This window comes from Misgurnus anguillicaudatus, chromosome 24, assembly GCF_027580225.2.
Source record: "Misgurnus anguillicaudatus chromosome 24, ASM2758022v2, whole genome shotgun sequence".
NCBI lineage: Eukaryota > Metazoa > Chordata > Actinopteri > Cypriniformes > Cobitidae > Misgurnus > Misgurnus anguillicaudatus.
Genome location: NC_073360.2, coordinates 15184463 through 15203555, shown reverse-complemented (window position 1 = coordinate 15203555; position 19093 = coordinate 15184463). Strand labels below are relative to the sequence as shown.

The 19093-nt window shown below is 36.5% G+C and overlaps 1 protein-coding gene across 1 annotated transcript; it reads left to right on the top strand.

Annotated features, from left to right (window-relative positions):
- The first annotated feature begins 486 nt into the window (after window positions 1-486).
- Window positions 487-17624, top strand: or95a1 (odorant receptor, family 95, subfamily A, member 1). The gene is made up of 3 exons (XM_055196082.2): window positions 487-566; window positions 16347-16423; window positions 16501-17624. Exon 3 carries the CDS (start codon window positions 16541-16543, stop codon window positions 17339-17341), a length of 801 nt encoding a protein of 266 aa, XP_055052057.2. The 5' UTR covers window positions 487-566; window positions 16347-16423; window positions 16501-16540; the 3' UTR covers window positions 17342-17624.
- Window positions 17625-19093: the final 1469 nt, after the last annotated feature.

Here is a 19093-nt window from a genome sequence, read left to right as displayed (position 1 = left end):
TGACAAAACCCACTGTCACAAAAGATGGACAAACTGCCAAACACTTCAGTCTGCATGTGAAAATAAACCATAAAATAAAACCTAATACAAGATAAATCACATAATACAAGAATATACAAGAGCCTATGTGTGACAGATGAAATCTTAATCAGAGTAATTTAAAGACTGAACTACAGTATATTTTCTGAGATTTGACAGTGTATTTGTTGCACATCATAGACAATGTAAACCAATTCATATTTAAAATCTACAACCTCAGAACTTGATCATGAGCTGCCTCGACGTTTAATCCTGTATAAAATAAAACAAAATAATTGTATTTTATGTGATATATAAAAGAGCACTAGCTAAATTTACTCGTCGCGGTTTTCATTAAATGTAAATGCGGAGCTTTAAAGAATCGAACCGAGAAGCTCGCGCCGAGGGTAATTAATTATTACGTCACAATCTATAGAACGCGACGAGGCGTTCGACGCTGTGACGATTACTGAAGCGTAGCGGCACAAGTGTCAGTCAGGATCGACCTTGCAAGAGGTGTAGAGAGAGAATCAACACACTTTATGCAAGTAACTTACTTACAATCCAAACTTTTATCGTTTTTATTCTTGATCTAAGCATAACAGAGACTGTGGGTAAAATGCTGTAAACTTCACTGCTGGCGGGTTTCTTTAGTTATGTTTACCTCACCTGATCTGCTTGTCTTCTCATCAATTATGCGATTGTCATGTCGCATTTCTCCACTTGTTAATGTCTAATCTAAGCCATGTTTTCATGTTTGACAGCCCGCAAACAATATGTTTCAGTATGGATCACTTTAGAAATCTAATGAAGATCATTTAACATTACTTCATAGGCTAATTGCTAATCTTTATTCGGAGCAGATCGGGGTTAATTATTTAATGAGACACTTGCCCTATATTATATAAAGGTGTGCGAATTTAAAGGACACCTACCTATTTCATTGCTAAAAAACAACGTTATTTTGTGTGTTTGCGTGCCCTGCTGAAAAAACAGCATACCAGCAAGACCAGCATATGTTGTGTTTTGGTGCTGGTTTGCTAGTGAACACCAGCTAAACCAGCATCAAACCAGCACCAGCATTAGCACCAGCTAAACCAGCACCAAATCAGCATTAGCACCAGCTAAACCAGCATTAGCACCAGCATCCCATGCTGGTCATACCAGCATATGTTGTGTTTTGGTGCTGGTATGCTGGTATTTGGTGCTGGTATGCAGCATAATTCCCATGCTGGTTTGATGCTGTTTTTTTCAGCAGGGTGGTTTTTGGTTAAAAACAAATATTTTCCACATACATACCATACATTTTTGTAGCTCCAGATATCCATGTCTACCTGAAACGCACTGATTTTGTACAAAACTCATGGATCTGAAAAGCGCTGTGTCTTCAGCCGCATTCAGACAGCCAGCGATGTTAGCGCTGTTTCTAAATCTGCTTGTCATAAACAAATGAGTACGATCCACGCCAGTAACTGATGAGAGAAGGATGACGTGAACTCCACTGCTTCGTTCTCATTGGCAGTCGCTCCCGAAATTCGCTCGACATTTGCATAAAGTTAAACTTTTCTTAACTTTCTCGCGTCGCTGGACACGCCCATACGGTTGCCAACGGTCACTTTCACTTGTGCCGCCAGAAGTCGCCTGGTTTCCATTGAAATGAATGCGATCGAGTCGCTCTGCTACTGCTGGTCGCTGGCTGTCTGAATGGGGCATTCTCATTGAGGCTGTTTACACTTGGCATTAACATGTGTTTTCGTCGATCGGATCACAAGTGGACGACGTTAATGCCAGATGTAAACGGTGTTCAAAACGTTTTGAGCTCGTCCACTTTCGACCACTTTCAACCACATCCAGAGGTGGTCGAAACCACTTTCGATCGGATCGCTTTGGAGTAATGGAACGCACATGTGGTTGAATGCGTTCGAACATCCACACGCAACCGCCTTCTCTCCGCCCATTTATCTAATCTGAGGTATTAAACACAAGTTTTACGTCTTTTTTTTACTTCTGGCATGAACATTCGGTGAACAGCGCTATTTTTAGCCTTTCATTGATAAAACTAAGCGGCTGATCTCCGTAGTTTCATTTTGAAAGCGTGTGAAAGTTGCGCGATCCTATTTCATCAATTGTGCTGAAAATTCAAAGAAAGCTCTTACATACTCATGTACAAAACACTGTGCAGCATGTTTACTTGCTAAACAAGCAGTGCACTCCGACATAATATTAGTTTGCGTCCATATAAACTCATAATTACTCCCGCTCAGGTTTGAATGACAGCAGAGAGACTCGCCCACCGTCTCACAGACCACCCCCTCATAGTATTCAGCACAGAAGAGGTCGAAAGTGGACAAAAGAGACGGATTTAAATACCAGGTGTAAACGTAATTTGTCTCTCTCGTCCACTTGTGATCCGATCGATGAAAACACATCTTAATACCAAGTGTAAACAGCCCCATTGATCAATCTCATTGATTTCAATGAAAGATTGGCGACTTCCGGCGACACGAGCAACAGTGACCGTTGGTGACTGGAGGGGCATGTCCAGTCGTGCCAAAGTTAACCCCTCGTTCAGACTGTTATCGCTGTGTGTCGCCTGTCTCTTTCAATGAGGCGTGTTCAAATCTGGTTTTCATAAACAAATGAGTACCGTCCCAGGGTTTCCCGCAGAAAATTTGTTAGTTAGGTGGTAGGGTTGGGCGGCGCAGGGGGCGTAGCAAACAAGGGTGGGGCGTATGCGTCATGATGAAAATTAAAATATTTTTATTTAAAACACATAAATAAAACTTGATTTTAAAGAAACTATGACAGAAAATGAACACATACTAGATTATTAATGAATTAAATGTTTTACCTCTAACGGGAATAGCTGTGTGATGAAGTGAAACTAAAGGGTTAATAAACACAAAATGAAGCAGATGTTGTAGAACGTCTGGCGAACATTGAAAATTGTAAAAACTGATTATTTCCCACTATTAATTACATTATCTTAAAGGACTGTAACTTCTGTAGCATGTAAATAATGCACATAAATAACATGAGCAAGAGCTCTCAACAATTATATAATCAATATACGGGCCGCCGTAACTGAAATGTGCTGCGGGAAACCTTGGATCGCCATCATCTTCTCAATTCTGATCAAGAGAGCTACCTAAAACGCCTCAATCTGAAATGCCCCAAGGCATTTCCAACTTTGCTAGAAAATTCTCGCTCTTGTGATTTACAGACTGTAACGTAAGTGTGTTTTAATTATTTAATGTTAACTCAAAACTTAACTTCAAGAGGATAACGTTTTAACCTTAGTGCAGGAGTCAAGTGTTTTGTTTTAGACAGATATTAAAGGTAATGGTTCAATTAAAGGACTGTGTAAAAAGTACCTGCTGTAAATTAACAAACTAGGCTATTAGCTCTTTCGCCGCCAGCATTTTTCATGATTTTCACAAAAGTTTAATGCCTTCCAGAAAATGCTCCTTTTAAATATATAAACATACTATATATGAATTAAAAGAACAGACCCTCTGCTTTCAAACAAAAATCCGTTTCATCCTACCTTCATGTGTTCTGTTTTTATCACCTCTCAAATATGTGTAGGTTTCATCAAAAACACAAAATTTTGAGCAAAATGCTGAGATAATAAGTGAAGGACTTTTGATAGAGATCAGATTCAGAGCGATCTTTAAAACATACACGGACATACAGCTGTTTGCCCAAGGGCAATACTTCCGGGTTTCATAAGTTGCGAAATAGCTCCACCTGGTGGATAATAGCCGTATTGCAGATTGACGAGATAACTCGTCAATGGCGGAGAAAGAGTTAATAAACCTGTTGCCAAGGCATAAGAGTTATAAATTAATATTTAATTAGGAGATAAGCTATCATTTTGACAAATAGCTTAAATACACTGTATACACAAAACCATATCCTCAGTAGAGGTCTTCACGGAAGACACGAGAACCTGGGACCTGACCTGGGTCTAGATTTTAAATGATCAGCCGGGTCCGTGTCGGGTCTCAATCTATTACTTTGGGTCCCGGGTCTGTTTCACGTTGTGGGTAATACCCGAGTCGATCGACTCGGAGAATACACACTCACATTTCAAGAGTTCACACTTACAAATAAGTAAGATAGAATTAATGATATTGTCTGTATTAGGCCCAAACCCAGAACACCAGTGAGACGCAATGACTTTACCTTTGACAATTGGCTCTTTTTTTTAGAAGGCGGGAGTTATACTGATACTTGATGAGGCAGCACATAATATTATAAAAGGGTTTTAAATAGTCTCCTCAACTTAATGATTATGAATGTGGAAAATAGGCATATATTAAGGCCCAATCCCAATTCTATTTTATACCCCTCCCCCTTGCCCTTACCCCTACGCCTACCCCCTTCCCCTTGCCCCTTGAAACAGAGTGTCAAGGGGCAAGGGGTGAAAATATTGTCCTAAGAAATGGGACACCACTACTACACTCTAAAAAACGATTCGTTGGCTGAACAACCATAACTTATGAAAGTAATTGGATTAAACACAAAAAACTTAGTATTTATAACTTTTCAACCTCTACTTACCATATTTAGTATGTGTAACACAAAAATTTAAGTTACCAAGTGAACTTAAATGTATCCAAAAATAAAATGAAAAAACATAAGTAATGCTAACTACTATAACAATTTCATCAAAATAAAGTAAACCTAGCATAACATTTTAAGTAACTATAGAGCCACGTGATTTCCCATGATGCCTTTCCATCCAAAAATTATGACATCTGTCGTAGCCATTTTGTAAAGCACATGTCCTGTAAAAAAATCCAACTTCAAAATGGTCTTTTAACAAAAAACAAAGTTTTTCTTGTTGAAGGGCATCAGTTCATTAATTTGTGTTCACTGAATGAAATAAGCATAATCATCCTGTTAACAAATATCATTTGTTGACTGGAGTTTTAAGTTTTTGTCCAATTTGTTTACCCAACTTGCCAAATTGAGTAATCTGAACAAGCAATTTAAAAAAAAACAATGGTCTGAATAGTTCCCAGCATGCATTGCGACATGTTCACTTCTTTGGTTAATATTTACTAAAAAAGATGACTGTTTTAATGTTTGCTGGGTTTATTTATGTTGATATGTTGTTAATGTTAGTTATATGTTGTATTTAGAGTTATTTTGAAAAAATGATGTTTGTTCATTGTTACCATGATTGAGAAGTGTGTGCTCAGTGTAGAGGGCAACACAGTTGGTTAGCGCGCATCATTGTTTCCTCACAGCAAAAAGGTCTCTGATTCAAGCAAGAGCTAAGTCAGACAAAGACTTTGTTCAGGAGACCTTTCTGTGTACACTCCCACAGTCCAAAACATGCAGATTAGCTGAATTGGGTATACTAAATTGCTCCAACTTCACTCTAAAATATGTGTTGGATTTACTTAAAAAGTGTGATGCAAAAATGGTGCATATATATTTTAAGTAATCCCAACTTGGAATAATTTTACTTAAAATAAACAAGAAAATATGTGTTATATGAACTTAAATATTTGAGTTCATTATCATTCTTTACTTAAAAATTTAAGTAAATAAAACACAGGTTTTCTTGTAAATTTTAAGTAAAACTATCAAAGTTGGGAATACTTAAAAAGTGTGATGCAAAAATGGTGCATATATATTTTAAGTAAATCCAACACATCATTTTTTAGAGTGTAGACTGTTACAAGTCATCATAAGTCGTTGCTAGATCCAACGTCATAGATGCGTCGGCAACATAAAACAAGTGATTATTTGTTATTAAATTACTTTTTATGTAAAAAATACTTTTTTTTACAGGCCATATTGGAAATTTATCATACCCCTTCGTCTGAAGTGTGGTCCCGAAAAATCTTCGTTTGAAGGGCTACCTGGCCCTTCCCCCTACCCCTTCCCCTCCAGCCAAAAGAGAATTGAGACACCCCTACCACTTCACGTGAACGTGCAAAGCAAAGGGGAAGGGGGAAGGGTTAGAATTGGGATTGGGCCTTAACATGCAGTAAAGGCCACGTTAAATTTACAATTGTAATATATGAAGAGTTTGGTTCCAAAACGCAATAAAAGCCATTTTTGAAAAAAATGAGTTCCTGCCAAAATCATATATTATATATTATATATTACATATATTATATCAGGTCAGTATTTAAAAGTAAATTCTTAATTTTACGTAAAATCCAATATCCGCCTTGTTATTCTGTCATCTTTTCTCCCTTTATTCCCAAAACGCAATAAACGCCACTCCTCCTTTTCTCCAGAATGCAATAAATCCTCTCCACAAATTACAGCGCACCATTACACGCAATGTAAACAAACAATGGCGTTTAGGTCATCTACTTTGTACTTTGTGATCAACAAACAAACAAAAACAAAATAATACTTTAATAGCATTGATAAACCTGTGATGGTTTTCTGTGACGGGAAAGAAACGTAAGCCATCAACATCTAAAATTTACGCGAGAGGCACTCGGGAGACGATCGCTTGTTCTCCCGACAGCTTCTAGCTTCTCTCGTGCTAACACATTGACCCCAGGGGATCTTCTGAAAATCATTTTATAATTTTACTCAAAGTCAACAAGAATCACAGCTGATCGCTGTGAAAAATGTTAAGCGACGACGTCAAGTGTAATCGCTCAGCAATGACAGTGTTCCTAATATGACAAAGTAAGTGTTTTGATTAATGCCATTAATGTTTATTTTTTTAATCAGTGTGTACAACTGTTCAACTAAATGAATATAAAATGGCAAAAATGAATGCACATTTATACATTGATTGAATAGATTTATAGAATTTTGGAAAAAAAAACTTGGATTTATTGCATTTTGTGGAAAAAAATTATTCGTTTTTTATAATAAATCTTTGAAAATCAAGTTATGGATTTGAATTTTTTATGTTTTTATAACCTAAAGATGCTATGTGAAAGTTTGTAACAGAAAATAGTGGTGTGTGCATCTTGTCACTTTCTAGGTATAGAAAACAAGTTTTTACCGAAATTAATAGTCAAAATGGATTTATTGCGTTTTGGAACCAAACTCTTCATATACTTTTGGCAGAATCTGCAATTAATTCAAAATAATCACAGAGTATAAGTTCTGATGTGTTTTTAAGCTGCTTTTGATAGTGATTTTATCACCACTTTCCGATAGTAGGAAAAATGCTTTTATCTGCCAATTATAGGCCAGTGCATTTCTGGTTGGTATATATTATTATTATTATTATTATTTTAATATTATAGTTATTTCAAAACTGGTTTAACATAGAAACATTCACAAAATTGTTTGAATTTGTTGTGTTTATGTTTTGTGCTCTCTGATGGCCAGAGTTTAACCAAAATATTTACACCCGATAATGAGGTTGTATGTGAGATTTATCCCCCTGGAGTCCAGTCAGAGCACTCAGTTGTTCAAAACACTTAATTAGGAGTTTAGAATGGAAGACGATGCTGTAATGATTCTCATTTCATAATCATGTTGTCAGTAATGCATTGACAACCTCTCAAAAATGTTCTGTTTATCTGTACAGCCAACATATTTTTGCTATTAACTTGTTTAATACATAAACATTCAATAACACAATAAATTAGTATGTTTTTAAGCATGATGTTTTGTATTAATCTATATTTAAGGATGTCATCTTAACAAATGCCAAGCAGTTACATTGCAACCAGTGTTGGGTGTAATTAGTTACAAAGTTATTAGTTAGTATAATTTAAATACTTTTTCCTTTGTACACTGTTAACCCAGAAATTTTCTTAACTTAAACAATCAAGTTAACATCACTTAATATTTTCTGTTTGAAGCCAAAACTTAAAAAGTTTAGTTGATTTAACTTTTAAGCTTACAAAATCCATTAAACTAAAACATTCAAGTAAAATGAACTTAAAATTATTAGTTCATGTTGTGGGGAATACCCATAATCCTTTGCGCCTGAATATTTTGATTATTTTCTGCCTTTTCACATAATAAAAACTGATAAGAACTTTCTCTACTCAAATATTTGTTAATAAAATGTCATATAGGTTCAAGCTCTTATATTATTGAGGTTGTTTTGTTTTAAATGATAATTTTGTGAAGTTACCATTCAGGTGATCAGTGTTTCCGTACATAAAGCCTGTTCAAAACATTTTATTGTATTTCTCTTCACAGTACTGACAATGTATGTCAAAACAAAGTTTTGTGTGTGTTTCTGTAAAGAATCACCGTTTATTCAATGATTGACTTTAAGTCAGTCATTAATTTTGTGTTATAATACCATTTATAACATCAAAAGTAATATAAAGTGATAAAAACTAAAGTTATATGCAAACAGGTTTCCTCACAAATTTCTAGTAATGTCAACTAATCCGGGTAAAGAGTGCAGGAATATTGGAAGGAATTAAAACATTAAGTTCATTAAACTTAAAATGAATTGTTATTTCAGTTACCAGGCAAAATTAACTTTTTTAGGGCAACGAGTTTCCATAAATTTTTTAAGTTCAATCAACCTGTATGGGCTTGTCCAGTAATTAAGTTACAGTTACTTCTGATGTAATTAAACTAAATACTGTGTATGGACTGTAGAACAATTATAGATGGTTTCAGCAGTAACAACATAAACACGTATGCTTCCGGTAAACTCCTCTAAGAATAAATAACAACAAAGTTCTTTCAAAATAGTTTTTTTATATAACAAGCTAAATAAACAACATGTTGATTACCTAGGAAACCAAAACATTTGTTATTTTCGACGAGGTATTTGTTCAAGAGTTCAGTTTAGCAACTAGTAAGACCATTAAACTAACAGTAACCGGAAGTGACGTTCCGAAGAGACGCGTAATCGTGTCACTGCATGTGCGTCCGATGAAAGCGTGTATATTTACAATAGTAGATTTAACATCATAATTTAAAGTCTAATGCATGTTTTTATGTATCCTTCTCACTATTTTGGTGAGTTAATAAGAATAATGGTAACTGGTTGGTAATTAACATTAATATTACTGAGATATTGGCTGTTTATTAGTACATAAAGTTAGATTTGGCGTTTGCGTTAGTATGTCACTTTAAGTATTGGTTTATACAATTTTTTCTAATTTATTCTTTTATATTTTCTAAACTTTAAACAATTGTCGCCTGGCGTTGGGGTTAGAGTTGGGTTTGGGTAGGGATGTCATTTCATGTAAATCTAACCCTAAACCGAAGCGAAAATGGTAAGAAAATAGGACAAAACAGTTGAGTAACCAATCCTTGAGAATGCCAGCAGGGCCACGGAAAAATGCGATCGTGAGATCAGGTTGTCTGGGCAAACATGCCAGACGCAGTCCAGAAATATGTACTGCCACCACAGCTATGATCATACTGACTGTCAACAAGTGCTTTATCTAGTGACAGTAATTTTGTATGCATGCAGTGAATAGCCAAGTATGACACGTTTGGACCTTTGTCCTTGATAGTTCGGACTTAAATTAACTCAGGAGTACAAACCCCCACCAGGTATGAATGGTAGCAGGATTTTTGCTTTTTGAGTCATCAAAATATTATAAAGCAATGACTGCAGCTTAGTTCCTTTGTGAATGTTTTCTTAACGATCTTATTAGTGCTCTTTCATGTCTTCCTGAATACAGCATAATACAATTATAAATGAATATAATTTTAACATGTGACACCTTTTCAAAACACCTATGCAACTACACCTATACTATATTTGGAGAATTGTTTATCGATATAAAAAAGTAACCCTGGACCCCAAAACCAGTCATAAGGGTGCATTTATACATCATTTATACATGTTTGTTATTATACTGATGACAGGTGCTCTAAAAAATTGATAATGTTTATAAATCATAACTTTAAGTTCATTTTTTACCATTATTTTTTAAATGAGAATGTCTTGGGTATTGTGCTCTCAGTGGGCCAGTGTTTATTAAACATATTTACATCATTAAAACTGAAGTACTGTGTGTCGTGGTGGTCTCTCAGGTGCCTACTCAGAGTACAGTCATTAAATAAACATTTGCTTTGCATCTTAGTCCATTAAATTTGCAAAGGGCTTAAGCAGCTTAGCAACTAGCTTGCATCATTTTCCAAAGCAACAGCTCTACCAAACAATTACGAAACACTTCAAATTACATTGATATGCAATGTTGTGGTTAACCACAGGGGCCTTTTTAACCACATAATTAGTCACAAAGGATTTAAAATAACTCTGTGAAGATTTAATCTTACCCTTGAGAGAATCACACAGCAATATGATAAACATCCCTCCTGGGTTAGGCCTACAGTGATGCTTGATAGTTTGTGAACGCTTAAAAATGATCTATATTTGTGCAAAAATGTGACCCTGTCTTTGAAATTATCTTACGTAATGTAAAGAACATTCTGTGAAAAATAACCTTGATATCTTTAATATAGAAACGAAGTATTCGTGCAGTTGGACTTAAACGTTGTAATTATTGAGAGGCCAGTGTGACAACTTGCCCCAGTTTCCCCAACTCTTCTTTCCAGTAAATAATGGTTTAATATTGACAATGAGAGCTTCCTTTTCTTAAGTTGTTGTCTTGGCAAATGATTTAAAATTAAAATGAGAAAAAGGATCAAAGTTCATTCTGATGTTTACATTACTCGAGCCAACTAAAGTATGTCAGAGAGCTACGTCACAACTTCTACTTGTTGGCCTATATCAGCAGATAGCTGGTCTGTCTAACCTTCTCACTACCGCTGATATTATATAATTAAACATTATCTTTGCTTTGCTTAGGTCAGTGCACTCTAGAAAACAAGCGCCTGTGAGTTACGTGTCTTACTGAACGTGTCGATTAAGCTGACAATGTACTTTCCTATTTGAGTACAACATCTGCCACGCAGCAGAGCAAACAATATGGTAAAATAAAGCCAAACACCAGAGTTCAGTTAATAATTAATAGCTCTGTTAATGTCCGGCCATAAAAACATATAAACACTTGGAGTGCCTGTTTTTGAAGCTGTGAATGTTTGACAGATAACATATACGCATATGTGGGGAAATATTTAATAATTAAGAGATTATTATGAGTATAAAGTCACGAGTTATCACCTTATTAGATTTTTTTTCACAAGACCTTGAAAGCAAGATACATTATAACTTATAAAATAATTTTCCTATATGTACAACCTTGAGGTACTAATATGTACTTTTGAGGTACCAATATGTACATTTTGGTACCAATATGTACTAATAAGCAACTTTGAGGTACTAATATGAAACTTTGAGATACAAATACACTGTAAAAAAATCAGTAGAAATTACAGTGTTACTTACAGCTGGTTGCCGGTAACTTAAATATAAAGACTTGTTAATATTAAATATTTATTTAACTTTGAACAAACCCTTGCCAGTAATAACATCAATTTAAATCTACGGTAAGTTACTGGCAACCAGCTGCAAGTAACACTGTAGTTTCTACAGAATTTTTTTACAGTTGGTACCGATATGCACCTTTGTTGTACTAAAATGTAACTTTTAGGTATAGAATATGCACTCTTTGATACCAGTATTTACTTTTGAGGTACTAACATTTAAGGTACTAATATGCACTCTTTGGTACAAATATGTACAAGCAATTTTGGCTTAAGCAAGGCAAAACTTGGGCTGCCAGTGAAAGTCCAATAGAAATCTAACCATACCGCGTTTAGAACGTAACACCTTGAACACCTGTTGACTTTACATTGTTTTGGCAAAAACGGCATGTAACCAAATTTAAGGTTATTTAGGCTAGAAGTGGGTTACTCATAACTGGACCATAATGAGTCTATAGTTAACGGTCATTTCACTTTGTCTCGGTTTTTGCTTGCTGGGTACCTTTGTGGTACCAATATGCACTTTTGTGGTACTTTACTACTATTTACATTTGAGGTACTAATATGTACCTTTGGGCTTCTAAAATGCTACTTTGAGGTAATAATAGGCACTCTTTGGTACCAATATGTCCCTTTTAGGTACTAATATGTAACTTTAAGGTACTAATTTTAACTTTGAGGTAATAATAGGCACTCTTTGGTACCAATATGTCCCTTTTATGCACTAATATGTAACTTTGAGGTAATAATAGTCACTCTTTGGTACCAATATGTCCCTTTTATGTACTAATATGTAACTTTGAGGTAATAATAGTCATTCTTTTGTACCAATATGTCCCTTTTATGTACTAATATGTAACTTTGAGGTAATAATACGCACTCTTTGGTACTAATACGTTCCTTTTAGGTACTAATATGTAACTTTGAGGTAATAATAGACACTCTTTGGTACCAATATGTCCCCTTTAGGTACTAATATGTAACTTTGAGGTAATAATAGACACTATTTGGTACCAATATGTCCCCTTTAGGTACTAATATGTAACTTTAAAGGGGCCATGGCATGAAAATCAGACTTTTTCCATGTTTAAGTGCTATGATTGGGTCCCCAGTGCTTCTATCAACCTAGAAACCATTCTCTAGAAGCACATGAAAAAATAGGTTGTTGAAATTTGGCTCTCCTTATGATGTCATAAGGAGCTCTTATTATAATAATACCACCCCTTAAGCCGAAAGTATACTAGGGACGTCCGCGTATGCGTGCCGTCCGCATGACGTCATTTTCGTCATCAAGAGGGTCCGCGGCCGTCCACGCGGACCGTCCGTGTGCAGCCCAAAATTTGAGACCACGCGGACAGTGCGCGTACAGTCCGCGTACAACAGCGCATGCGCGTGAACATATTTAGACAGGGCACTCGACTATAAACAATTATACAAAGGACATAGACAGTATTTGCACACACACTATCGTTTTTCTTCTTTAACTTTTACTTCTTCCAAGAACAGAAAGCTGTGGAGCATGTTTGTTTGATTCCTGTTCTTTGTTGTCTTGTTGTTTGTTCTAAACTGTGTTTGCAATGGTGGCTCAGTTACTTTTCTTCACCTATCCTAATGTTTTAATGTACTGTAAGTGTCGCCAAATCAGTGCTGCCCTGACAGCCTGTTAGACTAATAATTTGAATAAGAAATCATTTGCATAGTGTCGAACGCGGCCATCCTCGTCTAGCCACGGGGAGTATACTCGAAAAGCTGAGCGTGCGCGCGCGAGCCGGACGCGGACGCGGAAAAAAGGTATACCCCGCCCTTTAATCTGCACTATCCAACCACAGCAGTGCCATTTAGTGCAGTGAAAAGTACAATTGAGTTTTAATTGCAAGAAACCACCATCATTGTGATCAGTGTTTGCATTTCATCGGCTCATTTGAATTTTAAAGGACACACCCAAAACGCCACATTTTTGCACACACTTACAAGGTGGCAATTTTAACATGCTATAATAAATTATTTATATGGTATTTTGAGCTAAACCTTCACATATGAGCTCTGGGGCACCAAATATTTATTTGACATCTTAAAAAAGTCTTGTGCCACGGCCATTTTAAAGTACTAATTTGAACTTTGAGGTAAAAATAGGCACTCTTTTGTACCAATATGTCACTTTTAGGTACTAATATGTAACTTTGAGGTAATAATAGTCACTCTTTGGTACCAATATGTCTCTTTTATGTAATATTATGTAACTTTGAGGTAATAATAGGCACTAATATGTAACTTAATAGGTACTAATTGTAACTTTAAAGTAATAATAGGCACTCTTTGGTACAAATGTCCTTTTAGGTACTAATATGTAACTTTGAGGTAGGGTGGCCATTCGTGCCAGTTTCGCCGGACATGTCCCGAACATGTTTTTGGGTTCGTTCTCCGGAAGTCGCGTTGGTCGACCGCATACGTCATCAAGGTTTAATATTCCAGGTTTAATTTCAGAAAAGCAACCGTTACATTTCAAGGTAAGAATGAAACTACAATGACTGTATGTCTTAAAAGAAATAAATCTTATTTTTCTAATGTATTTTAAAGGCACACCGCAGAACTTTTTGGCCAATAGGGGGCGCTAGACATGTATTTTCACGCCTAGCGCCCCTTGAGGCCACAAGCGTCGCAGCACTGTCGCAAAGGAAAAGAACTGGTCAACCTTAAAACTAAACTAAAAACTAAACCTTTAAAACGCTAAACGATCAACATTTTGAGGCATCAGGGAGAAATGCAGTCATGTTACAACTTTCTGATGAGGAACTCGTGGCAAAAGCCATTTCTCAATCTGAAGGTTGCATCCTCCGGATGTCGTATTTCTAAGCTGCATACGTCATCAAGACTGTATTATTTCAGAATATTAACAATTATAAAGTTGACTATTATACTTAGTTAATCGTAAATTGTTGCAGTATGCTTATGACTTGCGAATGTAATGTTCAGTTTACCTTAAAAACCAGGCTTGATGACGTATGCAGCCTGCATATTTGACCTCCGGAGGCTGCAGCCGTCCAATTGAGAAACGACCAGAAGTATTCCCTTGCCTTTTTCGAAACAAATATTGTTGCATCGTCTCTCTCTCTCCCTCGCCACCAGGATTTTCTTCAATGGCGCTCGTATTTCCTCTCTTTTGTGTGAAAATTGTTGCTCCAAATCCAAGTAAACCGATGTGTTTAGGTCTGCCGCTTTGTAATACGTCACGCGAGTGACAGCGGAACGCAGCAAATGAGGAAGAGAGAAGAGAGAAACGCTCGGATCTGATTGGTGAATGAATAGGGATTGGTGAATGAATAGGGTTTGGTTTTACACTGTGTGAGTTTGAGCAAGTTTGACTGCTATAGCATCCTGGATTGTAATGTAAATACCATAGACAGTAAAAGAAAGATAAATATGTGAACGCAGCATCTGAATACACTGAACTATATGCAAGATTATCGCCGTCATTTATAAAGAAGATCGCATTTATGTATGAATCAAGATCGTGAGTTTATATTAAAAAATGCCTTAAAGGGGGATCAAACCCGGGTCGCCCGTGTAATAGGTCCGTGACAGTCACATAATAGAAGTTGACCTCTACACTCCTTAAGTAGCCTCCAGCAAAATTCACGTTAAAAAAAATTGTGTGGAGGAAGTGACGTATGCCGTAAAGCAGTCGAATTTTGTCTTTTTTTTGCTTTGGTTACTACCCGAAACCCTAAGTTTTAAAGTACGAGTAAAAGCGATACAGACCCCATTCAACCTATTTAAACTCGATGTACTATCACAAGGGTCTTGAAAATTTATTATGAAGGTTGAAAGATTACATGGTGTCGCTTTAACTGAAATGTGAGAACCTCGATGATGTATGTGGTCGAGCAACGCGACTTCCGGAGAACGAACCCGAAAACATGTTCGGGACGTGTCCGGAGGAACTGGCACGAATGGCCACCCTACTTTGAGGTATAGAAACTCTTTGGTACCAATATGTCCCTTTGAGGTATAAACATTTAAAGGAACACTATGTAGGATTGTGGCCAAAACTGGTATTGCAATCACAAAACTTGTGGCTAAAACTGGTACTGCAATCACACAACTGGTGGCCAATACACAAAACGACAACATAAACATCAGTTGAGGGCTGCAACTCCACTTTTTAAATGACAATATCCTGGCCAGGGCACTGTTGTCAGTGATATAAGTATTTGAAATGAAAATTATTTCTTAATGTCTAGTGACATCAGGGCCATTATATGATTAATTGATATACATTTCTTACATACTGTTCCTTTAAGGTACTAATATGTATCTTTGAGGGACCAATATTTACCCTTTGAGGTACTAATATGTACTCTTTGGTACCAGTATTTAACTTTGAGGTACCAATATGTACCGTTAAGGTACTTATATTTATCTATGATCTATCTATTCTACATTGCTCTTTCATGCATTACTTTGATTGTTTAATTACTATAATGAGGCTTTGTGACTAGTGTGAAACTTATTTATCCTTTGGGAATCAATTCCCATAAGCAACATGCCGAAAAAGTGATTCAGTCCCCTATAATGATGTACATTGGCAAAGCATATATATATATATAAAAGGTCTACCCACCTCCAGTCATCTTTTGATTTCTTTACCAACAGAGGCAGTGTGGTAAGTGAACTACCAATTCATGGTACTGATTTTACATTAGAGTTTCTTTATTACAGTTTCTCCATTTTTCAACGCGATACTGTAAATCGCACAACATTATATTTGAATTGTTTGCTTTTTTGTTTGTTCTGTAACTGTAGCTGAACTGGTAAAGCCTTGCCCTACTAATGCCAAGGTTATGGGTATTCCTAGAAAACAAAAATCTAATTTCTATTGAACGCACTGTAAGTCACTTTGGATCAAATACATTCATTTGCCAAATTCATAGGTGTAAATGACTTGGCCTTAAGCTGACTTTTATTATACTTTTATTGTATGTTTATCTTCCTTATTTCAAACTGCATTTCAGCCTTCGAAACCATGCCGAATCTGACCGAGCTCTCAGGCAACACAACATCCAGCAGTAACCTGTCTATCATTGTGAAGGTGTGTGTGGTTATCCCACTCTTCATTGCCTTCTTGTACTTCATCATCCTGACCCTCTACACGTTTGCGTCTCACAGGCAGTTTTTTGACAGTTCACGTTACATCCTCTTCACCTACATGCTGATTAACGACACCCTGCAGATTCTCTCCTCAGTGCTTCTCTTCCTGTTAGTCATGGGCAGCGTCAACTTCGCCATCGTCTACTGCGCCCCTCTGCTGTTCATGTCAACCGCCACCTTCCTGAACACCCCCCTCATCCTCTCCACCATGTCTCTGGAGCGCTACGTAGCCATCTTTTACCCCTTTCACCGTCCCACCATCTGGAAGCCCGAATGGATCTGGGTCATCATTCTGAGCCTGTGGTTCATCAGTTGCATTCTGCCCACTGTGGACTTTGTGCTGATGCGGCTCAAACCGGGCGTAGACGTTTACTCTACGCCCGTGCTGTGCAAAACCGCTGTGCTCAACGCTTCGCCTATTCAGTCTCTGTTCAAAGTGAGCCTGAACGGGATCTTCTTCGCCATGGTGGCTGTGGTGATCCTCTTCACGTACATCCGGATCCTGCTGGAGACCAGAAGCATGAGGCAGGACCGGGCATCGGTGAGGAAGGCTCTCCACACAGTGCTGCTGCACGGATTTCAGCTGTTCCTCAGCATGATGGCCTTTTCTCAGCCGGTTGCAGAGCTCCTGTTTACCCAGCGTGTTAGCTTGACTCAAGCAGATATGTCTTTTATTTATTATTTCTGCTTCATTTTGCTTCCCCGGTTTCTGAGCCCACTCATTTATGGTCTTAGAGATGAAGTCCTGAGGAGTTACATGATGAAAGCTATGCCTTGTTATGCCACCAGAGTTGACCCACGGAAAGAGATGAAAACAATTAAACAAGACTATAACAATTGTTTTTGTGGTTTTTGTTAAAAAATGTATGATCTGTTCTTTTTGTCTGGTAAAATTTGAGTTACATCTGAAATGATAGTGGAGTTTTGTTTCTTTGTATGGATACATATTTCAAAAAGTCCACAAAGTTTTTTACTACTGATCCCCGTTTCATGTTGGTGCACACTGAATTGTACACATTGAATTTTGGGAAATTTGTGATGTAATCATTGTCCCCATTCATTTCTTATTTGTGACATTGGAGTACATTAACTACAGTAGTATGCTGACACTATAGTATGCCTAATAGTACACTGAAAACATATGCCAGTAAGTCTGTATTTCTTTTAGAATTTGGGATCTTTAAGGGATAGTTCACCCAAAAATGAAAATTAACATCTGATGTACTGTAACCATGCACTGTACAGATAATCTATCGATCGATCTATATCTATCTAGTATCTAGATAAAAAAGCTAGAATTTAAACTGAAGTTTAAATAATAATAGTTTAATTGATACAGTAAATTATGCTAACTGTTCATGCTTGTATGGAAACACAAAAACAACTAGATTTGTGGTTTTTATTATTCGGTTTGGAGCCTCTCTCGAATCATTCTTAAAATATGCAAAATAATGCATGCATTTCTCAGAACAATTCGTACAAACTAAAGCCTGTAAAATCCTTAGTTCGTTTCTCAAAGGTAAATGTTTATGCCAGTAAACATGTCAGACCCATCAGAATGGCAAGTCTGTGTGTCATTGTTCATGAAAAGATAGTCAAAATGTTTAGCCATGTTGTCAATATACCACGATTATTGGTTTCAGTATTTTCTGATGTAAAAGGAAAATTAGAAAGGTTCATTGTACACTGTAAGAAATGTCCAATTTCTGAAAAAAATTCAGGATTCACTTGACAGCAATTTATCAATTCAGTTCACATTTACAAAAAAAAACACTCTAAAAACAAACGGTGCTATATAGCACCAAAAGTGGTTCTTTGCTTGTAATCATAGAAGAACCGTTTTTAGTGCCATATAGCACCGGTGAAGCACCAGTGAAGCACTTGTGTAGGACCAAATGGGCCATATAGCACCACATATGGTTCACTGGTGCTTCACCGGTGCTATATGGCACTAAAAACGGTTCTTCTATGATTACGAGCAAAGAACCACTTTTGGTGCTATATAGCACCGTTTGTTTTTAGAGTGGAAAACATGCTTACAGTAACAGATTATAACACAAAGGTCACCAATTTTGCATGACATGCCTTGCACGATAATCAAATTCCTATATGTTTTGAGGTGCAAGACTATTCAACAGAAACCAGTATAATGTATTTTAATGAAAATTACATAAGCAATTGAACATGTAGCAAACAGTGGACAATTGTACATAATCATACATGATTGAATCAAAGCATTTGCATTTTGTCCAAAACAATTTTTTTTTTTATACCTTTATTTAACCAGGGAAGAAAATCACATTGAGATAGATATCTCATTTACAAGTGAGCCCTGGCCAAGGTAGCAGCACACAATAGACAACATAAAAACAACTTAAATACATCGAACAATAATCTCAACAATAAAATAAAATTAAGAACAAGTGCAGACAGTTTGGAATGTTTGGTTGAGGTACAGTTTAAACTCAGTCATTGACATAAATACACTCAATTTCAATGATCTTTGAATCTCATTCCAAGCAGTTGATGCACTATAGATAAAAGCAGTTTTCCCAAACTCTGTCTTCATTAAAGGAACATTTAAAAGAATATATCTACTTGAACGCAGATT

Coding starts and splice junctions, on each gene's coding strand:
- or95a1 (XM_055196082.2), top strand. CDS start 16,541: ATGCTGATTAACGACACCCTGCAGATTCTCTCCTCAGTGCTTCTCTTC.